General features: G+C 30.8%; 1 protein-coding gene across 1 annotated transcript in view; it reads right to left on the bottom strand.

Annotated features, from left to right (window-relative positions):
• The window catches only part of LOC100212975 (activating signal cointegrator 1), a 72,023-nt gene that overhangs the window by 21,107 nt on the left and 23,085 nt on the right, over positions 1–27,831 (bottom strand). The window contains exons 5-8 of the mRNA XM_065816449.1: positions 27,185–27,300; positions 24,301–24,395; positions 348–541; positions 64–188 (exon numbers count right to left, since the gene is read on the bottom strand). Of these exons, the coding sequence (XP_065672521.1) occupies positions 64–188; positions 348–541; positions 24,301–24,395; positions 27,185–27,300 (530 nt within the window). The remainder of the gene's footprint in view (positions 1–63; positions 189–347; positions 542–24,300; positions 24,396–27,184; positions 27,301–27,831) is intronic.

Raw genomic sequence — 27,831 nt, forward strand, 5'->3', positions numbered from 1 at the left:
AAAACTGTCATAAGATTTAAAACTGTAAAGACTTGTAAAATTTAATAAACTATTTTTAATTACCTTGGGTGATTCAATAAATATTCTAGGATCAACTAATGAATTATTATTCTTTTGAACAGTTACACCATTAAACTTTGTATCTGGCATAGTCTTTTTTACTTCATCATCTTGCCCAGTATAAAAAACTAAATAAACAACAACACAAATATAAGTAATAGTGTTACTTTACATTTACAACTGCTTAATTATTACAAAGAACTCCTGAGTAGACTCGTGTACCTCTCTCCCTAAAAAATCTAATTATTACAAAGAACTTACACTCCTAGGTAGACTTTTATACTTACACTCCTGAGTAGACTCATGTACCTCTCTCCCTAAAAAATCTAAGCATATTCTTTTATCAAGTTTAGATTTAAAACGCTGATCTCTGATTTCTCTTTCTTTCTTAGCTAAAGATTCTTTTTCCTTTTTTGACAACCAACGACTATCTGTTGAAAAATAATCAGCTTCATCATCAATAACCTTTGTTCGCTTTGTGCTAAAATATATAAAGTACAATTATTTTTATCTAAAAAAGTAGAATTATGTATTCATTAAAATTAAATATTTTAAATAAATATCTACTTATATAATCAAAATAATTCAGTATTTTGCAAGAGAAATGTCACCAAAATCATGTGAATATATATGTATATATATTTTTCACTTAATTATGACAGGGTGATTCAGAAAATTGAAACTTATACTTAAAGCAAACTTTCTTTCATTTGAGGCAAAAGTGGCTTCTGTTCTTAGATAGAAAAGTATATAATAGGTAGAAATAGGAAAACAAAGTAAATTTAGAGGAATAGTACAATGTTAATTAGTTTCTTGATGACTTTGAGGTTTTACAAAAACCGATAAATTTATATACTTGATTAAAATATAATGGTTCAAAACCACTATATTTGAAATTTATTATTTAACTTTGAGCCTAAAGCTGTTAGATGTGCATGGTTTTCTTTGTTGTTTTTGAAAGATACTAAGACATATATTAATTACATTGAAAAAAATCATGTGGATGCATGGGCATGGAATATAGTAAGTTCCCAAAAATTACAATGGTGACAAACATAATATGGTTAATAAAACAATAATTTTATATTGCAAGAAAATTAATCTTAAAACTTTAAAATATAAAACTTCAATAATGTCTAAGATTTTGAATTAAGGCTACAGATCAATGCATATAGTAGTCAACAACAATCCCATCACTGACTTAAAAATCAGCTGCTAGCTCCTTTACAATTAGTTGAGTATCATTGCTTGAATTATCACCTTTAGTGTCAGTTGTATTCCTCACATTAACAGTTACATCACTTGCGTCTTTAGTTGAATAAATCTCCTTAAAAAAAGTGGTAACAAGTTTTTTTGCTATTTTTTATTTACTCAATCTAAAAAACAAAACTTGAAGCATGAAGGACAATAAAGTCACATTTTATACCATACAAACTTTGGGTATTACTAAATATACAAGTCACATTACTTGCCTAGAAAATAATGATTGAATTTGTTGAATTGTTGCATATTCAATTTTAACTTAATTGTCAGATGAAAATAAAGATTTTAAGCAAAGAAATAAAGAAATAAAGATTTTAAGCTAAAGATTTTGACAAAAAAAAAGATCTTCTGCAGTCAACAAATTGTTTCTAACATCAACAAAACTCTTGATGAGATATTTTATTCCTGCTGACTCCAGTCAAATTGATACTTTCCATGCGCTGAACCGTTTTAATGATACTTTTTATTGAAGAAATATTTTGCTCAAAAAATTCTTAAAAAATATGTTACATGTTAATTAAACTTTGAATATATTTATCTTTTGTAAAACAAACCAAACTTTTATAACCAAAAAAAAATAATAGGATCATTAAGTAAATGCTTAAAAAAACTAACTAATATTTATTTTGTTTTAAAAACAAAACTAATATAAGTGCTATAAATATAAAATATGTAAAATTTGAAATTATACTGATATTAGTTAAAACAAGTTCTGCAAATAAAATCTTATAACCAAAATACTATAAATATATATATATATATATTTTTTTTTTTTTTGGGGGGATTATTTTTTTTTTTTTTAATTTTTGCTTCCAACAAGGCTGCAAGCAACCACTATTAGAGTTGGAAGTTACTAGAAGAGAAAAGATGAAGTTTGCAGAGCAAGATAACGATTGACAGATGACATAAAAGATTGAAAATTATATGAATCAGGAAAACAAGATTTAGAAAGGGAATTCCAAAGAACTGATGATCGATGAAAAACACTACACGAATAAAAGTTTTTGGAGCACTTAGAAACAGTTACAGAAAAAGGATGAGACTTAATTGAATGACGAGTAACACAAGAATAAATTTTAGTAGAAGGCATAAGAGATGCTAGCTCTTTAGAGCAGTGTTCATTATAGTATTGGTAGAAAAGAGAAAGAGAAGCAACATTACAATGATGTGATAATGGATGGAGGTTGGCTGCAAGGGCAGGTCCAACTATGTTTACAATGCCTTTTTGCAACTTGTCTAACAGAGAAAGGGCATCATTAGAAGATCCGTCTCAGATATGGCAACAGTATTCCATACAAGGCCGGATTTGTGATTTATAGAGAAAGAGAATAGAATCCAAAGTAAAAAAGTGTCGAGCTCGATAAAGAGCTACAACCTTAACAGACACAAATTTTGATTTGATATATGGTTCCAAGAGAGATTAGAAGTAAGAGTTAATCCAAGAAGATGAAGAGTAGATGACTCATTGAGTACATCGCCATTAATAAATATTGGAAGATCTAAATTTTTGCAATAATGATTGGCTGAAAAAAATTGAGTTTTATTTGTATTGAAGTTCACCAACCACTGTGAGCCCCAGGCTCACAGTGGTTGGTGAAAGCAGAAGTGCAGAAGTGAGAAAGCAGAAAAGCAGAAGTGAGATCCTTTTCAAGCTCAAATACCCCCTCCAAGCAATCAAAGAGTGTTGGTTTCTTATCATGACAAGAATAAATGGTAGTATCATCAGTAGAAACATAGCAAACAATGTCATCTTAGATGTGAGAAAATTTGGAAGATTGTTAATGTAAATTAGAAAAAGTATAGGGCCAAGGATAAAACCATGAGGAACCCCTGAAGTTATAGAATAAGAAGAAGAGTGCTGTCCATCAAGGACAACTTTTACACAATGATTGGAAAAGAAGGATTCAATAATCTTAAAGGTGTTGCCAGATACACCATAAGAAGAAAGCTTATGGAGAAAACCAGCATGCCAAACTTTATCAAAAGCTTTTGAAATGTCAAGAGCCATCGCTCTTAACCTCTACACCATCGCCTTAACCTCTTCACCTTTATCTAATGCATGATAAAACCTATCAGTTATTACTGCTAGCAAATCAACTGTAGAATGAGAAGATCCAAATCCATATTGATGGTCAGAAAGTAAGCTATTAGATTCAAGATGATAAATTAAGTGTTTAGTAATTAAAGATTCAAAAACCTTGCTTATGAAAGGAAGAAGACTAATGGGACTGTAGTTTGACAAATCAGATGGCTTTTCGGAATTTTTAAAGATAAGGATAACGGATGCCTCTTTCCAGCAGGCTGGAAAACAAGACTCAGATAAGCACTTGATGAATAGTTTTGAGAGTATAGACGACAGCTCCGGAGAACACTTCTGCAAGACAATAACAGGTATGTTGTCCGGGCCACAAGCTGTAGAAGAGTCTAGACAGGAAATCACTTTAGACACAGAAGCTGAAGTGATACGAATGTCAAGCAATGGATCAACCTGTTTGTTGGCAATATCAGGTAGAACGAAACTAGTGGAATCAAGAGATAATATTGATGAAAATATTTTAGCAAGCAATTCAGCTTTGTCTTTAGGTGAGGTGAAAAAGTCTGACCCATACAAGAGAGGTGGAATTAAAGATTTGCCCATATTGTTAATATTATCATAGATTCTCCAGAAGTCACGAGAGCCTAATTTTTGAGATGAGATACGAGATTTCATGACCTGAGAATAGCAGGCTTTGGCGTTAGACAAAACCTTTAAACAATGGTTTCTAGCGGTAATAAACAGACGTCTGTTTCTGTAGAATTGTTTTGCTGATAAATATAGAAATAATGGTTTTGATTGGCAATCCCAGCAGCACAGTGTTAGGAAAACCATAGAGGAGAGAGAGGCTTGACCTGAAATCGTCGAGAGGGAATAAAAAATTCCATTCCAGCCTGAATCCACAAAGTAATGTAAGAAGCACATTTTTCGTTAGGAAGACAAAAAATTTCTACCCAAGGGCCATTATGGAGAAAATCACGGAAAGAATCTCAGTCAGCTTTACTGTAATTGTAAGAGGTACGATAATAGGGGGATTCAGGTGATGAAGAAGAATGAGATATTAGTTTTAGAGAGATCAAACTGTGATCAGAGACACCTAAGGGTAAATGTTGAGAAACTGAGCACTGACTAGGATCAGAAACAAGACATAAGTCGAGCAGAGAAGGTAGATGATTTGGGTTGTCTGGAAAGCGAGTGGGAAAGTTGACTATTTGAGTTAGGGATTGAGAAAGACAAAAGTTGTGGGCTTTAATGCCTGCAGAATCACTGACACTAGGGCTAAGACATTCAGAATGGTGAGCATTAAAGTCACCAACAACAACTGTATTAGCTGATGGATAAAGAGAGAGGGCTTGGTCAATATAATCAGAAATAACATCAAAAAGAGTGCAGTCTTGAGATGAAGGAGAGCGATATAGAACAAAGAAAAAGGCAATAGAGTGAAGTGGTGCTAAACGAAAGCACATGAAAGAATAGTCTGTGGATTTAAATCTAGTTTCATGACAAATGGGTGAATTCTTACGAATGTAAATGCCCAGGCCAAGCATGTGACTATTGGAGTCTTTACGAATCAGAGGAAGATAACCATCAACACTAAGATCACAAGATGAGACAGCTGAACTCAAATTAGTCTCACAAAGAGCAAGTAGGTCTGGTGAACTTTGCAAGAGATAAGACTTAACAGAAGAAAAGCTATTTCAAAGAAAAATATAAGTGAATGATAGGTTTAGAGTACTTAGTGATGACAATGGTTTTTTGTGTTTTATAGTTTTTGGTACTTTATTCATTTTAAAATTAGATTGATAGTACTCAGAACACCGTTTAATAACCCAAGCAATTGCCTCATTACTACTAATAAACCCTAAGCCGTAACAAAGGGCTCCAATTGTGGCCTCTTCAATGCACACCAAAAGTACAAACGGGAACACCATTCATGCGCAACATGGCACTGTTAATACTTTGATATTTTTCAGCTGTTGATGGAATCAGCCTCTCTGAGAGCTACCACAGAGTATATATATATATATATATATATATATATATATATATATATATATATATATATATATATATATATATATATATATTAGATGTTGTCTGAAAGTTTTTTCCATATTTTGTTGACAAAAAGTAAAAATTAAAATGCAAGACCGGAATTATTTTTTTTATTAATTGATAGACTGCCTGCCCCAACCAAACCCTAAGTCGATGTAGCAACACTCCCTTGCGGGTCAGGCTAAAAGATAGTAGATGTAGCAGCACTCCCTTGCGGGTCAGGCTATTTGTCAGTCGATGTAGCAGCACTCCCTTGCGAGTCAGGCTATTTGTCAGTCGATGAAGCAGCACTCCCTTGCGAGTCAGGCTATAAGATAGTCGATGTAGCAACACTCCACGCATGATTTACAGTAAAAAAAAAAAATTAAAAATAAAAACATTTTAATAAAAAAATTAAAAATAAAAACATTGTTTAAATTGTTAAAAACATTCAGAATGTTTTTAAAACATTCTGGTCAATTAAATTTGCGTTGTTGTGGTTTTTTTAAAAAACGATTTATGTGTAATTAAATTAATGGTTTTTACTTTCGTCCAACACGCAAATGTTAGACGAAAGTCAAAAGTAATTAAAAGTGACGTATGTGTTGGCGTAAGAATCACTTTTTTCCTTCCGCTCTTCCCAAAGACAACAAACTATAGATCTATATATATATATATATATATATATATATATATATATATATATATATATATATATATATATATATATACATGTATATATATATATATATATATATTAGGGATATGACTTTTTTGCAACCTACTAGGCCTGTATCGTAATTCAATGAACTTTTATGTAAAAAGAACGAATAGATGTTTCATTTTGACATATTTTGAAAAAAGGTCACCCCAAAACCAAAAAATCGAATTTTCAATAGGTACACTTTTGTACAGTAAATGAATATTAAAGGCTGAAGATGTTGTAAGAGTCATACTCCTGTTGTTATTTTATTTATTTATGCAACATGTACTGTGATATAACAAAAAACATTATGTGATATATAATTATACAAGTATTACAAAATTAACAGTATCAAAGCGTCTAGTACAACAATATACATAACTGTCTGTGTCTATAGGCCTACTGTGTTTAGTACATGGGTCACATGATGCTCACGTCTCATAAAGAGTCTAGCGCTTATTACTTAGAATGAATCGAAGTTGCAGTTTGTCTTTCTTTCTGCAGGAAGCATACAGGTCTTGCATCACCTTGATTGCACGTTCAGCTATCTGATTACTTCGTGGTATGTCGATGACGGATGGCTCTTTCTTCCAGTGATTTTTGAATGACTGCAATGCCTTTTTGTAAGGCTTCAATACATCAGATAAATTCTTGAAGTCATTGTCATTGTACTTTTGACTACTAAACCAATGTTCTGCCCACTCATATGAAATGAACCTGCAAACCTTCTCCAAATTCTTTCTCGCTTCAGGCATAAGAATGAACGCCAGAATGGCGAGAATGGCTCTTGAGTTCCATCTGGCATTGCTCATATTAGGAATGTTCTGAAAGTGAATCAGAGGGAAGTTTCTTTGTTCTTCATAGAACCTAAACACTCTTGTTAAATGGTACAAAAACTTCATATCGTCTCTCCACCCTGATTTATCAAGAATTTCTACAGTTCCATTCACAAACTTATCCTTCAGTTCATCATACTTATTCAACAGTTCAGACACAAATGGGTATTCAATGTTTGGAGATTTGGTATCACCCCCAAGTTCTTCGTCCATCACCAGACGGAAAATCCTGTCTAGTACGTGATGCTGACAACCGATAAATTGTGGTATTGTGACACCCTTTAATTTAAACATACGTTGCAACTTCACAACAACTCCATTTCTCTTCCCAGTATTGACGTTTGTTGTATCAGTAATGATCATCTTAATTGAATTCCACAAATTGTATTCATCAATAAGTTTGGCAATTTTTTCAGCAACAGTTTCAGCTTTGCCATCTTTTAAACGCAGTGCATCAAGTTTCACGTCAGTTCTTTCATTCTGAAGTACAACTACCTGATATTCCTTATCATCTATTCGTTTGCCGTCAAAGTGTAAGGACCACTGTTCCATTTTAAGTTGTTGTATCATTTCTTTTTTTAATTTACCTGCCTCTTTGAATATGGACTTGTAAATTGCTGATTGACTTGGAGTTGGAATATCAATACCTTGTTGTGATAATACATTGCATATTTTAGCAGCTTTCTTTGTGGAAACTCCACTTGATGTAACCATACTTACAGCAAATTTACTTTTGTAGTGCTTTCTAGTTTTTTTCTGAGTGTCCTCATCATCGTCTTTATCACCGTCGTCGTCTTCATCATCTTCACTCTTACTTTTGCAGTTTTCAGATTCAGTACCACTGTCTGTGGTAGACAGGACTTGTGATGTGGAAGGTATTGCTGTTCCAGACTGGACTTTCCTTCTCTTGGAAGGGTGAATGGTTTCTTTACTTGCCACTTGTCCTGTTGAGTACCCCACCTGTCCTTGACTTTCTTTTTGTAGGTGGTATAGACGTTTATCTTCCGAGGATAACCACTGGCCATTCACTTTCGTGATGTCAAATAATGCATTGAGAACATCATATTTTCCACGCTTGACACATTCATCATAGACCTTCAGCACCTTCATAAGCTTTGCTCTTATCACTTGATCAGACACACGTGGAAAATTCAGTTTATTGTCCCACAATTTTGTAATTTCCTTAGAAATTTGGTCTATTCGTTCTTTTCTTCCTTTAACATATGCTCCGAGAAACTGGTATCTTCCTACGATCTGCAATTGAAGTGGTATTCTGGATTTTTCATCGAGTGAATGTTCTTCTACAGCCACGCTTCCTCTTCTTCTGTGTGACTCTTGAAATCTCACCAAATTTTTAGTCCAAGTCTTCTTGTTCTTTGTTACTGTGGTATGACTTTTCTTGTGAGACATCATATAATATTGTTACTACTTTACGGATAGCTGAGCGTAAATATCCGTTTAATAAAGTCATTTAATTAATAAAATACTTTAACTGTATAGTAATCCAATTATAGTTCGATAATCCAGTCAATGTTGATAACAGTTCGATAATCCAGTCCGTATCCTAACGATAATGCTACAACTACTTATACTTCGTACACTTACAGCGTCTTTAGTTCGCTACAGTAGTTCCTTATTAGCTCAGTTACACGCAGAGTACTTCATAGAACTATTCACATTATCAACACTGAGCTCTGACAGCAGCTCGCTTATATAATTATTTAGAGCTTCCAGAATGTTCTACTAAGTTCTATAATCTTCTACAGTCTGTTACAGTCGTCTATATCACCGTGGTAACACAATGACGTCATCACATAACAATTCCAAGTATTTGCCGGCACACGGCCGTTTCGTTGCCATGGTAACGTGTGGCGTTATGTTTATAAATTCATAACAAAATAATGAAATAAATAGAATTAAGCTGAGAATTAAGCTTAAGATTAAAACATCGGTCAAAAATGAATGTATAAAAATGGTAAATCAAATTTTTATTTTGGGGGTGACCTTTTTTTGTTGCAGAAAGCTATTTGGGCCTTTTTTCATGATATTATTTAAAATATCATAGATATATTATACAGTAAACATATTATTTTAAAAAAAATTAAAAAGTGAGATCCCTAATATATATATATATATATATATATATATATACATGTATATATATATATAAATATATATATATATATATATATATATATATATATATATATATATATATATATATATATATATATATATATATATATATATATATATATATATATATATATATACATCGTATAAATATAAATACAAAAAAATCGTAATTTTAAAGGCTGCATTAAATAAATGAGTTGTCCGTTAAAATATTCAAAAGTTTATTTTAGATATCTTATCAAGTGTTGATTTAGGAATTTATTTGGGTATTGGTGAATTAATTGCTTTTTAAACCTATTGAATTTTACACAATTGATCTAATGTTGCATAAAACTGACTGCAAAAAAAATAATTGTACAGCTTAAAAATAATGTCAAATTGATCAAATTCCATGAAAATTAGTACTGAGTGGGGCCTCCTTTTGCCTTGATGGCCTTACCTAGATGATTTGGTATTGAGTTGATCAGATTTTGAGTCTCTCCTGTTGTTATATTATCCCATGCCCTAATTATAGCTTTTTTCAAGTTATCTTTGCGCCTAAATGCTCAGTCGCTAATTTTTCTATCTAAAATATACCAAAAGTTTTCTGTTAGATTCAAGTCTAGACATTGATATTATTTATGTCCTTTGTTTTTTTAGCGGTATGTTCTGGATTGTTATCCTGCTGGAGTATGAAATCGCTTCCCATTCACAAATGTTAAGTATATGGTTGCAAGTTAGCTCTGAGGATTTCACAATACATTGAAGCATCTATTTTGTCAAAAATAAATGTAAATTTCCCCACTTCTTTTCAACTCATACTACCCCAAACCATCACATTTCCTCCTTCATGCATTACACTACCTCAAACAACTCAATTTATAAGCTTCTCTTTTTTTTCGCCACACTTATTGGACTCCATCCGATGAGACAACATTGTATTTTGACTCATCTGATTACAAAATTTTTTTCCAATAGGATATCAGCATTTTTAAGTACTTTGATGCAAATTCCAATTGATGTTTTATTTGTTTCAAAGTTAAAAAAGGTTAATTCCGAACGACTCTACCTCTATATCCTTGTTCTCTTATACAATTTCTGAATATTTAAGGAGTCACTGCGATGTTATGATCTTCTTGAACTTTTAAAGCTAATTTAGCTGCCAAAATAAATCAATTTTTTTTCACATTAATGATGACATTAACGATATTTCGATCACTTGCACTAGTGGTCTTGCGTTTTGATCCTCTATCAGCCACACTAGCAACGGTTTCAATTAGATTATGCTTCTTAACAACTGAGAAAATGAAGTTATGCTTTGACACAAACAACATCAGTGTTTTGGAATGGCCATCTTCCAAAAATCAAATCATCAAAGTCCAGACTTGAATCCAATAGAAAATTATTGATTTTTTGGATAGAAAAATTGGCGACCAAGCATTTAGACGAAAAGACAACTTGAAAGAAGCTAAAATGAAGGCATGGGATAATATAACAACAGAAGAGTCCCAAAATTTGATCAACTCAAAATCAAATCATCTAGATGAGGCCATCAAGGCTAATGGAGGCCCCACTCGATACTAATTTCAATGGAGTTTAATCAATTTGACATTATTTTTAAACTGTACAAATATTTTTTTTGCAGTCAGTTTTGTGCATCATTAGATCAATTGTGTAAAATTCAATAGGTTTATAGAGCAATTAATTCACCAATACACAAATAATTTCTTAAAACAATACTTGATAGGATATCTAAAAAAGACTTTTAAATATTTTAACGGACAACTCATTTTTTTGATGCAACCTTTAAAATTATGATTTTTTTTTAGGTGTTTCCTTTTTAAGTCCTTCCTTTCCAATCTTAGCATAAAAGTTGTCCTCGATGGACACTCTTCTTCTTATTCTGTAACTTCAGGGGTTCCTCAAGATTCTATCCTTGGCCCTATACTCTTTTTAATTTACATTAATGATCATCCAGATATTCTCACATCTAAGGTGGCATTATTTGCTGATGATACTACCATTTATTCTTGTCGTGATAAGAAACCAACACCCTCTGATTGCTTGGAGGGGGCATTTGGGCTTGATAAGGATCTTACTTCTGCTACAGCATGGGGCTCACAGTGGCTGGTGAACTTTAATTCAGATAAAACTAAATTTTTTTCAGCCAATCGTTATCGCAATAATTTAGATCTTCCTATATTTATGAACGGTGATGTACTCGATGAGTCACCTACTCTTCATCTTCTAGAATTAACTCTTACTTCCAATCTTTCTTGGAAACCATGTATCAAATCAGTTGCAAAATTAGCATCTGCTAAGGTTGCATCTCTTTATCAAGCTCGTCACTTTCTTACTTCGGATTCTATTCTCTATCTCTATAAATCTCAAATCCGGCCTTGTATGGAATACTGTTGCCATATCTGGGGCGGATCTTCTAATGATGCCTGTTCTCTTTTAGACAAGGTGCAAAAACGCATTGTAAACATAGTTGGACCTGCTCTTGCAGCCAACCTCCAACTCTTATCACATCGTCGTAATGTTGCTTCTCTTTCTCTTTTCTACAAATACTATAATGGGCACTGCTCTAAAGAGCTAGCGTCTCTTGTGCCATCTACAAAAATTCATTCTCGTGTTACTCGTCATTCAATTAAGTGTCAGCCTTTTTCTGTGACTGTTCCTAAGTGCTCCAAAAACGCTTATTCGTCTAGTTTTTTTCCTCGAACATCAGTTCTTTGGAATTCGCTTACTTCATCTTGCTTTCCTGATTCATATAACTTGCAATCTTTTAAGTCGTCCGTCAATCGTTATCTTGCTCTACTATCTTCATCTTTTCTTTTTCAGTAACTTCCAACTTTAATTAGTGGCTGCTTGCAGCCTTGTTGGAAGCGAAGATATTAAAAAAAAAAAAAAAAGAAAGTGTACAATTATTTTTTTGCAAACTGTGCATATTTATATATATATATATATATATATATATATATATATATATATATATATATATATATATATATATATATATATATTAAGGGGTAAACATATATTAAGGGGTAAACAGATTCTATCTGTTGACCAGCCTCGCACCCCTTCTTCATCTATTAGGCTGGCGCAGATGTATTTTTAATACATTGTTTCCAGTTTAGGATACTAAATGCTGGATCTTCTTGACTCAATGCATGGGTTTGCTTGTGTCACTGCTTTTATGACTAGGCAACTCATTCTATTATCTCCTTATGAGGGTACAGCTCTAAAACTCAGTTTTATGGTTCTGAGGCCGGCTGGTAGTCAGGTTTCCCAAACTCTGTGGTAGCTCTCAGAGAGGCTGATTCCATCAACAGCTGAAAAATATCAAAGTATTAACAGTGCCATGTTGCGCATGGATGGTGTCCCTGTTTGTACTTTTGGTGTGCATTGCGGAGGCCACATTTGGAGCCCTTTGTTACGGCTTGGGGTTTATTAGTAGTAATGAGGCAATTGCTTGGGCTATTAAACGGTGTCCTGAGTACTATCTATGCTTTGAGTCAAGTTCTTCAATCTAATTTAAAAATGAATAAAGTACCAAAAACTATAAAACACAAAAAACCATCATCATCACCAAGTTCTCTAAACCTATCATTCACTAATATTCATGGTCTTCGAAGTAACTTTTCTTCTGTTGAGTCTTATCTCTTGCAAAGTTCACCAGACCTACTTGCTCTTTGTGAGACTAATTTGAGTTCGGCTGTATCATCTTGTGATCTTAGTGTTGATGGTTATCTTCCTCTGATTCGTAAAGACTCCAATAGTCACATGCTTGGCCTGGGCATTTACATTCGTAAGAATTCACCCAATTGGCGTGAAACTAGGTTTGAATCCACAGACTATTCTTTCATGTGCTTTCGTTTAGCACCACTTCACTCTATTGCCTTTCTCTTTGTTCTATATTGTTCTCCTTCATCTCAAGACAGCACTCTTTTTGATGTTATTTCCGATCATATTGACCAAGCCCTCTCTCTTTATCCATCAGCTAATACAGTTGTTGTTGGTGACTTTAATGCTCACCACTCTAAATGGCTTGGCTCTAGTGTCAGTGACTCTGCAGGCATTAAAGCCCACAACTTTTGCCTTTCTCAATCCCTAACTCAAATAGTCAACTTTCCCACTCGCTTTCCTGACAACCCTAATCATTTACCTTCTCTACTTGACTTATGTCTTGTTTCTGATCCTAGTCAGTGCTCAGTTTCTCCACATTCACCCTTAGGTGCTTCTGATTACAGTTTGATCTCTCTAAAACTAATATCTCATTCTTCTTCATCACCTGAATCCCCCTATTATCGAACCTCTTTCAATTACAGTAAAGCTGAATGGGATTCTTTCCGTGATTTTCTTCGTGATGGCCCTTGGGTAGAAATCTTTCAACTTCCTGTCGACAAATGTGCTTCTTACATAACTTCGTGGATTCAGGCAGGCATGGAATCTTTTATTCCCTCTCGACGATTCCAGGTCAAACCTCACTCTCCTCCATGGTTTTCCTCACACTGTGCTGCTGCGATTGCCAATCGAAACCGTTACTTCCATATTTATCAGCAAAACAATTCTCCAGGAAACAGATGTCTGTTTATTACTGCAAGAAACTATTGTAAAAAGGTTTTGTCTAACGCCAAAACCCGCTATTCTCAGGTCATGAAATCTCGTATCTCATCTCAAAAATTAGGCTCTCGTGACTTCTGGAGAATCTTTAATAATATCAATAACAAGGGCAAATCTATGATTCCACCTCTCTTGTACGGTTCAGACTTTGTCACCTCACCTAAAGACAAAGCCGAACTGTTTGCTAAAAACTTTTCATCAATATCATCTCTTGATTCCACTAATTACGTTCTACCTGATATTGCCAACAAACAGGTTGATCCATTGCTTGACATTCATATCACTCCAGCATCTGTATCTAAAGTGATTTCCTGCCTAGACTCTTCCACAGCTTGTGGCCCAGACAACATACCTGTTATTGTCTTGCAGAAGTGTTCTCCGGAGCTGTCGTCTATACTCTCAAAACTATTCAACAAGTGCTTATCAGAGTCTTGTTTTCCAGCCTGCTGGAAAGCCGCATCTGTTATCCCTATCTTAAAAAATTCTGGGGAGCGATCTGATTCGTCTAACTACCGCCCCATAAGTCTTCTTCCTATCATAAGCAAGGTTTTTGAATCTTTAATTAACAAACACTTAATTTCTCATCTTGAATCTAATAACTTACTTTCTGACCATCAATATGGATTTCGATCTTCTCGTTCTACAGCTGATTTGCTAACAGTAATAACTGACAGGTTTTATCTTGCATTAGATGAAGGTGGAGAGGTTAAGGCCATCGCTCTTGACATTTCAAAAGCGTTTGATAAAGTTTGGCATGCTGGTCTTCTCCATAAGCTTTCTTCTTATGGTGTATCCGGCAACATCTTCAAGATCATTGAATCTTTCCTTTCCAATCGTAGCATAAAAGTTGTCCTCGATGGACAACACTCTTCTTCTTATTCTGTAACTTCAGGGGTTCCTCAAGGTTCTATCCTTGGCCCTATACTTTTTTTAATTTACATTAACGATCTTCCAGATATTCTCACATCTAAGGTGGCATTGTTTGCTGATGATACTACCATTTATTCTTGTCGTGATAAGAAACCAACACCTTCTGATTGCTTGGAGGGGGCATTTGAGCTTGAAAAGGATCTCACTTCTGCTACAGCATGGGGCTCACAGTGGCTGGTGAACTTTAGTTCAGATAAAACTCAATTTTTTTAGCCAATCGTTATCGCAATAATTTAGATCTTCCTATATTTATGAACGGTGATGTACTCAATGGGTCACCTACTTTTCATCTTCTAGGATTAACTCTTACTTCCAATCTTTCTTGGAAACCATATATCAAATCGGTTGCAAAATTAGCATCTGCTAAGGTTGCATCTCTTTATCGAGCTCGCCACTTTCTTTCTCTGGATTCTATTCTCTATCTTTATAAATCCCAAATCCGGCCTTGTATGGAATACTGTTGCCATATCTGGGGCGGATCTTTTAATGATGCCCTTTCTCTTTTAGACAAGGTGCAAAAATACATTGTAAACATAGTTGGACCTGCTCTTGCAGCCAACCTCCAACCATTATCACATCGTCGTAATGTTGCTTCTCTTTCTCTTTTCTACAAATACTATAATGGGCACTGCTCTAAAGAGCTAGCGTCTCTTGTGCCATCTATTAAAATTCATCCTCGTGTTACTCGTCATTCAATTAAGTGTCAGCCTTTTTCTGTGACTGTTCCTAAGTGCTCCAAAAACGCTTATTCGTCTAGTTTTTTTCCTCGAACATCAGTTCTTTGGAATTTGCTTCCTTCATCTTGTGTTCCTGATTCATATAGTTTGCAATCTTTTAAATCGTCCGTCAATCGTTATCTTGCTCTACAATCTTCATCTTTTCTCTTACAGTAACTTCCAACTTTAATTAGTGGCTGCTTGCAGCCTTGTTGGAAGCGAAGATGTTTAAAAAAAAAAATATATATATATATATATGTATATGTATATGTATATGTATATGTATATGTATATGTATATGTATATGTATATGTATATATATATATATATATATATATATATATATATATATATATATATACTTAAAACATCACCGAAAAACTGACTATAATCAAATAAATCGTCAATACACACCAATAAGTTTATATTACAAACCAACAAGTTGAGGTTTGTATTACTTCAAAACTAAAAATGGTAACACTGTGCTGCAGCGACCACTCTTTTTTTTTGATTTCCTTAAAATACAACTTTGCTGCCAAGGTTTTGAAAAAAAATACAATCTTTATTTTTTTGTTTGGAGAGCCATTTTCACAAAATTAAAATTTAAAGATATTAGTTTTATTATGTAATGTTATTTATTTTATTATAATATAAACTGTATTAAATTATATATTAAAAAAGTTTGAAAAAAAAAAATTTTCTTGAAAAATCAGAAATTGTTTCTATGGATAATTTACGCATTTTTGCAAGGCAATTTTGCATTTTTGCAAAGCATAAACACAACACAGCGCCAATACCTTAAATGTAAAAAGTTCTTATATTGTTTTATTTAGCAGTTACTGAATTGAAAAGTATTTCATATTTTTCTGAAAATCCTATTTAGTTGTTTTTTATTTTAAAAATAGATATTTTTAAAATAAAAAGATTTTTTTCAGAATGTCAAAAAAAGTAAAAATTGCTAAAAGGCCCATACTTGGATTAAAAAATGCTAAAAGGCCCATATTTAAATAAAAAAGTGAAAAGCATGGCCTCTGGGGCCACCACACCCCGTGAGCACCTGTTTCCCATAGCCTACTGAAATCTTAATGAACTGATTCGGATGCCTGCTAACTTCGAAACCCAAGACCTCCTAAAATATTTTTTTGGAGATTTGGAGGAAGTCTTTACTGGGTAATATCATGCTTCTCAGCCTGATTGCCAATAAACTTAGGTATGTGCTTGGTGACAGCATGAACTTTAGGTGTAATTAAAATTCCAAGGGCTTTGTATGCTCTTTCAAAAAAAAGTATAAAATCTCTATATAAGGAAATTAGGACATTCCCAAAGCATGTCTGTCAAAGTGCATTGAATGTTTTAAATACAAAAAGAAGTTTTGAGACCTAAGCCTCCCAAGTGTCCTTAATTGCCCTGTCTTTTCTTGGTTTCTAAAATCTTTCTTTAAAGTTTCACACCAAGGGCAGGGATATGTGAATGCAGCTGATCCTAATCCAAGAAAAGCATTTGCATATTTCATGTCCTCAGCAGCAGTAAAAGCAACAACATTCAAGACAAAGCAACTCTAAAATTTGCTTCAAGTTCTCATAAGATTCTTTCACAGACTCAACAATTGCCAAGATCGTGAGTTTTTTCATTTTTTGAAAATTGATATTTTATGACTGTTAAATTACTTCCTCTTGTTGCTAAAATAGCGATTGAGCCTCAATCTCCAGCTGTAAATTTCATTTTGATCACATCAGAAGCAGTAAGTTCTGTTACACAAGGAACTTAGCCAATAACTGTCTGAAGATTTTCCCTAGCATCTTGAACTGTACAAGGGTTTGGATGTGATATTCCACAACCAACTGGCTGCCAAAAGCACTGGCACACATTAACTGGCCCACATGGTGGCAAAAAACCTTCGGTTGCTACTGGAGGTCTTCCTACTACAGCTGATCCTTGGCTCATTCGGTTGGATTAAAACTTCACAAATAAGGCAACAGCAAAAAGAATTTAATCTTCTCAAAGTCAAAAGATTATTTTTGGAAAAATAAAAAGGGCCAGGTAGATCATTATTTTTTTCTCCCTTTTTTCAATATTAAGAAGGATTAGTTTACATCTAGCACATATAGCAGAAGGTAAATGCTCTTCATTGAGATCAAAGTTCTCCATGAAGTATTTCTTGGAAGTATGAAGATATGAAGTATATCTTGGAAATATGAAGATATGAAGTATACCTTGGAAGTATGAAAATATGAAGTATATCTTGGAAGTACCAAGTCTCTTCTAGCTGGCACCATTTTTTTTTTCTTTTTACACTTCAGCACAATTTTCAGTGTGTGATAAAGTCTTTATTAGGCATTGTGACATAGATTGGGACAACAAATATTTATGCGCTACTGCAAGTCTGGATTTTCACAGAAATGACAAATGCAAAATTATGAACATTAAAAAACACAAAAGTTGACTTTTTTTTTTATAAAACCATAAATTTTTACTAGTATTGCTTTCCTCTTGACTGGAACCAAAGAAAACTATTTTACTTTAAAGTTTTATCAATTTGCAACCTTTGTTTTGAAAATAAAGGAAATAAATATTTTCTGTATTTTTGGGTTTTGACTAAAACGTTAAAGCCACATCTTTCTTGGATGTTGCAAAATATTTTCAAAAATCTGTGAAAATCATCTCCATGCCTAAGATCTAGTACAAAAAACTTCTGAGGAAATTTTGTTTACCTTGATGGTTACTCAATGCCAATGTGCATGGTAAATGAAAACAAAACATTTTAATGGAAATAAAAATAAAACAAAGCAGAAAAGCATTAATCTTTGATCAATAATTATTAATTACATTTTTTAATTTGCCAAAAGTTTTCAGTTGAACTAAAATGTTTTATGTAGCGCGAACGCTTTTTTTATAAAAGGGGAAAATCTAATTATACAAATAGTTTTGTGATGATTGAAATGACTGGTAAAGTAGTTTTTTTTATTAGTACTGTGCAATATCTTTTTGGTCTTTAGTCTTTTTTGAAATATTTGAGCAGGTTTTGTTTTATTTGTTAGAGCAATGGAAAAGAGCTGAATAGCTTTTCAGTTACTTCAATTTACTTTATTGTTATTTTTTGTCTTTGAAGGGTTAATAAAACTGATTTTAGAAGGGGTTAATAAAGTAAAAGTTTTTAGTCAAACTTATTTTGACTTGAGTAAGCTTACTATTCAATTTTATTTCAAGTTGGAATTTTTTTTATGCATTTAACATAAAAAGCTAAATAAAAAAAGACATGTTATCTGTTGACATCTCAGTTATATACATAAATGTGCTTATATTTCGATATATTTTATATTGCTCTATTAATCATATGTATATTTTCTCACAAAAAAAATAATAAGGAAAAGAAAAAAGAAAAAAATTTGCTGGAAGCAATCAAGAAAAAAACAAGAATGCTTCTCCATACTTCATTGTTGTGTTATGCTTTTTTTTAAAGGTATATACTTATGTATATACGTATATACTTTAAATATATATACGTATATACTTTAAGTATATACTTATTAAAAATTTTTATATTTGTTCTTAAATGGTTTTATCTTTTTTATTACTTTAGATTAAAATATACTGACTGAAATTGCTTCATTTTTATTAACAATATTGTGCATTGTAGTCTGCATTCCTTGTTAAAATAAAAGTAATTTGATTGAGTAAATTGATACTAATAAATGACGCTTCATATATTAGATACATCTAAGTTCATTTCATAAACATTTTTTTTTTTTTTTTTGTCATACTATTTTGTAAATTATATATACTTATACATCTATATTAACTTATAAAAAGATATGGATTTTAATAAATCTTAAATTATAGGTTTTTATTTTAAAAATTTTTATTATGAATAATAAAATTATTTTAACTTTTGTTTATTAATTTTTGAACTCAATCGTAAACCAGAACTAAAATTAAAGTGTTGAATTGAAGAGTTTATTTCTTATACATCATATATATTTTGAAGTTATTGCATTTAATTTTTTTTAATATAGTGCTTTACATAGACATTTTTATTTTTTTAATTTTGCTCTTTGAAATTAATAAAACTTCAAAAGTTTAATAAAATTGTTTTATAAATAAGAAACAAATAAGATTCAACATTGTGTTTTTGTTTATATTACTAAATAATATATTTGTTATTAGGATTGCAGGTTTTTGTTAATTTTTGAATATTATTATTTACTATTTATCTCTTTTTAGATATGTTCTTAACAATATGTTTTCACAACTTAAAAATATTATTTTTTGAAATGTTTATTTAATTTCTTTTTTTTTTATTATTATTTTCTCTTCTGTTTAAATAATGGTGATTTATAGAAGTTACTTATTTTATTCTTATGTTGACTTGAAATAAATATTAAATAGTAAATAATTTTATGGAAAAGATAATTCTTAAGATTCTTTTGTGTTTATTTGTTACTACAGTAGTAATACTACTGTTAATATGTTTATTGATAATAGTGAAATTTAAATGGATGATATTAGGCTTGAAAAAGTTATTAGAAGAAATGCTAATAGGCGACTTTAGGCAAAAATAATTGATACTGAAGTGAGAGAAGTATAACTAGGCAAACTGAAATTTATTGTTGTCAAAATGTATGAAAGGCTGCTTAGCAAAAGGAAATCAATTTCTTCTTAAATTTCTACCTAAACAACATGGCGAGTTGAAAGTAATCGTCACATAAGCAAAAGAGATAGCTAGATAAGATTAATTATCTACAAAATTACGAAAATGCTGCTAGACAAGGAAGAATGCATAATATAGCAAGAAGTGATACTATTTTAGATTATAATTATTCAAGAGAAATGATAATGTGATTTAACCTTTATTGAACTGTACTGATAATTTGTTTTAACCTATGAATCATAGGCCACCATGTTTTAGGCTAAGAATCTTAAGCCAGATCAAGATATTCCCCCAACATATTATCAACTGTATATTTATGAACCACTTGCCACAGTAAATTTTAGAAAGCAGCAACATATCAATCAACTTTGCTTACATAATTAAATGTTTTATTTGCAGCTATAGTCAGTGAAGTTGCAGTTGTATTCGTTGGAGAAGAGTAAATTTTAGAAATCAACAACATAGCTATCAACTTTGTTTACAGGATTTAATGTTTTATTTGCAAACTATAGTTAGTGAAATTGAAGTTGCATTTGTTGAAGAAAATGGTGCTCCACCTGCTTCCAGAGAAGCTATTTACTCAAAAAGTCATTTAGAAGTTTATTGAGTATGTCAGCTAACTTAGATCCTATGGTTTATTAATTTTTCACTTTTTTTCCAAGAGATTGCATAATCAATTGTTGCACAACCTTGGAAATGCAACACTGGTTAAAAATCATGTAAAATTATCTCAGTTTTACAATTATGGATCTTCAGTAAAACAAAACTTCTGTTAAAATTTTGTTGGCAAGAAACTATTTCAGAATTATGCTGCTGATGCATATGTTATAATTGAAGAGCATTGTCTTGCTTTCATAGAAATAACCAACACAAACTGAGAAGCATGCAGTATGATGCCTTACATGAAAATGTAAACAACCTGGGTAACAATCATAATGTTAGACCAGGGAGCGTTATAGTTTTCTATTTACTTAAGAAGTTTTTGAAGATGCTATGGCTATAATCAAAAGGTATGGTAAACCAGATCTTTTTATTACTTTTGCTTGCTACCCAATATAGTGGTGTGAGATAAAAAAAAATTTATTTTCAATTGTTGCTAATTGATAGTTTATGATAAGTATGTTTACATTTTTATAAAATAAATGATAACAGTTTATAAAATGTGTTTATATAGTATAATATGTTCAAAGTTTATATATGTTTATATTCTGTTTTTTGTTATGTTTTAAAAGTGGTAATACTTAGCAGTGTGTAGAGCAAGATTGTTATCCTTGCCAGTCAAGTGATTTTACTAATTTGTGGGATAACTTGGCACCATTTAGTGCCAGGCGGTCTTAATTTCTGTATATTTTTTATTTAATACACTTCTAATTCTTATTTTTATATTATATTAATACAAAATATTTATCTTAAGACAGTTTGGAACTAAGTAAGAATCTTACTATAATTAGTTTCAAAATATAAATACGAGAATTTAAATATGAGAATTTGTTAAGCTACGTATCTTTTTTTATTTAAGTTACCAATTATAAATTCTTGGACCCATCAGATAGGTTCTATTTTTTATATTTATATAATTGAAATTAAACATTACATATATCCACTTTTTATTAAACTCTACTTTTGATTTTTTATTACTTTCAGATATTCTACAATATCGCTATAGTATAATTTTTTTTTAAATATCAATAACTAATAATTGCCAAAAGATTGGTCACTAGTTACTTTTGTGTAGAACTAGAGCGTTAAGCTAAAATTTGACTTTTAGTGTGTGTACTACCAGGCAGTTATATTAGCTGACTATTTTCTTTTTTTTCTTCTTTATTTTCTAAAACACAATAATAAATATATAAAATTTGTAGTTTAAGATGATCTTATTATTATTTTTTGTTTGATATTGTCAGATGTACTTGGCTTTCCTTCTCTGGTGCTTGCTGTTATAAAAAAAGTACCTAATAACTTAAGTTATGTGGTCTTTTTATGTCGTTAACTAATTGCCAAGACAAATAAAAGCAAGCAGAACAAAAAAGATTGTATTATAGGTAGGGCTGCCAATGTCCCAGTTTTTATGGAGAGTGCTAAATTAATTAAAACTTTTATAGCATTCTCCTGCTGAAAAACTGGGGCAATGGCAGCTTTATATATGGAGGAATTTGTATTTTATTAAATTTTTCAAATAATACATACACAAGTTAAATTGTTATTAGTGATTTATTCAATAATAACTTGTATTACAGGTTGTTTACTGCTAGGAAGGAATTATTTGCTTTTTTCAAAATAATTCTTAAGCTAAACTTTTATTTAATTCCTTTCTTAAAATTTTCGATATAATTCCACATTTTTGATGCAAATCTGGATTTGTTATTTTCAAGTCATTTCTTTTTCAAGACTTGGATCTAAGTAATGCTGCTCTAAAAACCATTACATTTGCCATTTTTTGTTGTGCATAACAAATTTGACAAAATTTAGACTTCAACATATTCTATGGCTTCATTACAATTATGAAGATTTTTATTTTTACTTTCTATAATGAACAAACCTGATTGGGTGAATGCTAAAAAAAGGTCAGCATAGCCAACACATTGTTCATCAACAGCATGAGGGGGTGATTCAAGTCTGGATCTATATCTGAAAGAGTAAACGAAGTGACTGTGCTAAGTGGAATTTTTACCCTTTTTGTCATAAGAGGTCTTTTCTATATATATATATACATATATATATATATATAAATATATATATATATATATATATATATATATATATATATATATATATATATATATATATATATATATATATATATATATATATATATATATATATATACTTCTATATATATATACTTTTCTATATATATATACTTTTCTATATATATTTTTTCTTCTCTTTTTTATTGATATGGGGCTTTTATTACAATGAAAGATTATAATTTAATATGAATAATTAACAAGATTTTTTGTCATTTTATTTGAGGGATCTCTTTAATTAAAAACTATTTTGTTTATACTTCATTAGATATGATCTTAAGCAAGGTAATTGGATTATAAGTTTTTGTTTTTTAAAGTATTTTAAAATTTATCATTATTGTCTATTGTGGTTTAAATTTGATTATTCACCTTTCCTGTAATCTTTATGCCTTATTTGCTTTTAACTCTAAGTTTATAGTAAGTTGGGTCTTTGTAATACTTTTATACTTGAACTTTTCAAAAATAACAAACTTTTGAATCTATTCATGACAGCTGCTGTGATATCATCAAGAACAGTTAAAGCTTTCCTTTCAGAATGCATTATTCCACAAAAAATTGCCAAACTTTTTTTTACTTACACCATAAGTACATCTGGCAGCAAACCTTCAAAAACCAGCAAAATTTCAAAAACTGTTTTTTCTGCTGAGATAATCAGAACATGTTTACTTGATCTCATGCTTTTTGCAACCAAAGATTTTCATTAATGTCTCTAAGAGTACTTTTTATTATTAACAACCAAAGATTTTCATTAATGTCCATTAGAGCACTTTTTATTATTAACAACTCTAGGCAAAAAAATTTTCCTTGAAGAATCATTTTCTTTGAACATCTTAACTGGTACAACAAGGTCTTCAACAAGGAATATGCTTAGCTGCAGCATATTCATTCTTAAAGTTTAACACTTGATAAATCAGTGACACTAATTGATCAGGTGTAACTTCTTCACCAAATATCCTTTCAAGTTGAATTTTAAATTTCTAAAATTTTTCTTAATTTTTTGTTGAGTTCCTGGGGTTAAGTCATCGATTCACTTTTGCTTTATCTGAAAGGACAATGTATTTCACACAAAAAGCTAGCAATTTTTTTTTTTTTTTCAATAGTTTCATTTGAAATCATTGATAAAACTTCAAAATGAATAACATCAGCAGGACCTTAAAATTTTACTGGAGTATTTTGTACTTCGTAATTATTTATTAATTTTATTGGTGAATTTGTACTGGTATATAACTACTTATTGACAAAAATCAATCTAATGTAGTTTTCCAAATAAAATTTTAATTCTTTTGCTGCAAACTGCTCCTGTTTATATTGTTTCTTATTTATCTTATGTGATATAAGTAAAGTATGTGGCAAATAGTTATTAACATAAAATCAAACCACATTATCAATCATAATAAAAAATTTATTTCTACCTTACAGATACTTTATTACAATTTGCCATTGCATCACCTTAACCCTTTTTAAGTACTTTTTTACATAGAAAAACCTTAGAAAGTAATTATTATCATATACTTACAGTTTAAAAGAAAAGTCCATACAAGATTTTTTTCAATAATAAAAGATTTGATTTCAACAAAATTTTACCTGTTTTTATCAAATTCCAATAATTTGTCTTTTTGGGCAAGAGCATTTTGTAAATCTGAGTCACTTATTATCTTTTTGTTTTCTTCTTCAAACACCTAAAACAAAATCAAGCTATGAAACGTTTTGAGCAAAACTGCCTTTTTAAAAACAATGATTCATACACCATTATTGATTTATTCAAAGTTTCCATCCTCTTTTACGTAAATCAAATTTAATATACTCTCTAATCACCCGCTAAGCATTGCTAAGCATTTGCTAAGCACAGCTAAGCATATGCTAAGCACAGCTAAGCATATGCTAAGCACAGCTAAGCATATGCTAAGCACAGCAAAGCATTTGCTAAGCATTGCTGAGCATTTGCAAAGGACAGATAAGCATTGATTGTTTTCCTGCTCCTACGGGTAACAACATACACCAACCTATTTGTTATTTTTTCAATTCTTTAAGGCTAATGCATTTTCACCTTCACAGCTTCTTTATTCATTTTTCACTGCTAGAAATTATAACACACTGGGATTATGTGCCACACAGCTTTACTCAATTTTCTGTAGATCTTTCTGTAAGAGCTAACTCTCCAAAATCACATGTCAGTTTGCTTTTTTTTTGACTCCAACTCCATTATTTTTGTAACTTTTTGAAATTAAATTGTGCTACAAATATACCATTAGATGAATGAATTTTTACTATAATATGATAAAAAAATTTGCCTTCACATTATGCAATTAATTTTTATTATCAGTCAATACAAATAAGATAAAAGTAAAAAAAATTTATATAAGAACAGTAACACCTTAAAAGGTTCTGATATTTCTAACAACTGATAGTTAAACATGAATAAACAAAACATGAATATGACATTAGGTAACAATAACTTCTACTTTTGTTTTAAAAGAAATCAAAACCCAATTCTGTGGGAGAGATTTAAACCCATTTTTGTTGGAGACCAACATTTCTGATACCACAATACCTCTAGTGCTACCAACTCAACTAAGCCTTTTTGTAAAGAAGTCATACTATTTAAGGTGTGTTACAGATTTATAGAGTTCCCCTATAACATTTTTAAGTTTCGTTCCGTAACAAAACCAGGTTACAATAAGTGCAAAATCTCCGTTAATCATGTGACTGACATAACATTTTTACGTAACGAGATGTAATATTGTGTAACATGTTTACGTAACGCAACATAATGTTTTTACATATCATTGTGCGTCAAATGTCTGTTAATTTTACGTAACAAAAAGTACCTTACAAGGCATAACCTTGTAAGTTGCAGTTTCTTAATATTTTTATAATTTTTTGTTTTTTATATATAAAAATATCTTCACATATATGAAAATATATATAAGTATATGTAAGTATTTATAAGAATATGTAAATAAAAATATATACATGAAGTACAGTGTAAATAGTAAATAGATATAAAAATAGTTGAAAAAAAACTAATCAAGCATTACAAATAACAAGTTATAAACACAATAGGTATTGTGGTTTATTCTTCTCCGGCTAGTTGCCATACAGAGACCACCATACCAAGGCACGCAAAGACATGTTCAGCCCCCCAAGAAAGAGCGTCATAACCGCTTTACTTTCACAAAAGTATAAAACTTATATCAACATAATAAATCCTATTAAAATTATAAAAAAACAGCTGTTAGAAAATGTGCATTTGACCACAAGCCACGCTAGAATTAAATAGTTTTAAAACTATTCAATTCTTGCATTGCTTGAGTCAAAAGCGCATTTTCTAACAACTGTTTTTTCATAATTTATTTTTAAAAAATGCTGCATGTAAAAAATATTAGTTTGAATTTATAAAATTCCCCCAACCCTTTTTATTAACCTCCTGCCCCGATAATTAGACCTGGACTAAAATTCCCACCCGCTCTCCTTTCATTTCCACCCCTTGTATTAAGGACTCGAGAGTAACCAATTGAGAAGTAATGTAAAAAAAATCTGCATTTAAGACGTATTTGAATTGCTCTTTTTTTTTACGGAACATTACGTCTCAATTGGTTACATGTTTAAAAGTTAAAAAAAAAAAAGCCAATTAAGACATAACATTGCCAACTGATGTCTCAAATTTGAGACATAATTAAAATATGTCACAAATATAGATTTTATTTTGCTTTAAATTACGTTTTTTCGAAACTTTTAAAAAAGTAACTAATTGAGATGTAACTTAAAAAAAAATCTGTTTTTAAGACATATTTTAACTGCGCTATTTTTTACGTTACGTTACGTTTCAATTGGTTACACTTTTAAAAGTTGAAAAAAAAAAGCAATTGAGACGTAACGTTGCGAATTAAAACTGTTTTTTTTAATCGTGACAAAGTAACCAGTTGAGAAAAAGTTATTTTACAATAAAAAATAAAATAAATATGGTAATTAGCAATACGGCAATAATAAACAAACATTTACTGCGTTATCAAGTTTATTTAATTAATATTTAATTAAAAATAAGAGAATGTAACTTTGTTACCAATTATAACCGAATTAGGCGTAACCAAACTAGTAAAATGTTATAGGGGGTTAAGAATTGGGAAAAAGAATCATTTTTAAATTAAAAAATATAATTTTATGTCCAAATTAAGGATGCTTTTTAATTTTATTTAAAACAATTTAAAGCAAGTCGACTGAGCTAAATCCCTGAGAAAAATAAGAAGCCTTATTAAATACTACCTTATCTACTTTTATATAAGAAACCTTTTTGTATATAAAATTATTATTTTTAAATAAATGTTATATTATATACAAAACTGATATTTTGATGAATAAAAATTTAAAGGTGTGAGTGAAATATAAGAAAACTGTGATTTTAATTTTAACTCTTTATTTAAATATAAAAAATAACTTTTAAACAATAAATTTTAGTGAATTAGCTTACTTCAGCTTTTTGATTCATTAGTTGTTCCTTTAACTTTTTACTTTTCTTTGATTCCCGACATAATATTTCTTGTTCTTCAATACTGCATACAAGATTCTCACAAAAAATACAAGGGCCTAAATTACAAAAAATAATCATCAGAAAAACTATTATCTTTCTTTTACACAATTGCTAACTTTTATATGATTATTTTCTGCCACAGGATATTATATGATTGTTTGGTATACAAGTATTTACAGTTTTAAACTTGCAAAAGAACACAATTATTTAATTTTCCCAGAAACATTTTATTATGTATCCATTTCATTTTTTTTTCTTGATATATGCAATAGTGGTAGAGCACTCATCGAGTTTGATTGTCACAACATCCCTGGTAGTATGGTGCTCAATTTTTTTTCCATGCAGCAACTTTGTCATAAAAGCTTGTGTTTTAGAGTTAGAGAGTTAGGAGTGTTGTAACCACAACAAGAAAAAATAATAATACTAATAATAAAAAAATAAATAAAAATTAACCCCATCAATTGTATTTGGCTCTCAAACTTTAGGAGGTGAATATCCTTATCAACCTTTTGAATGCGAATTTCTTTCTCAACATTGAAGAGGTCAATTCAATAAAATAAAATAAAATTATTAACAGCTTTTTTAAC

Source organism: Hydra vulgaris, chromosome 13 (genome assembly GCF_038396675.1).
Source record: "Hydra vulgaris chromosome 13, alternate assembly HydraT2T_AEP".
In the NCBI taxonomy this organism is placed as follows: Eukaryota; Metazoa; Cnidaria; class Hydrozoa; order Anthoathecata; family Hydridae; genus Hydra; species Hydra vulgaris.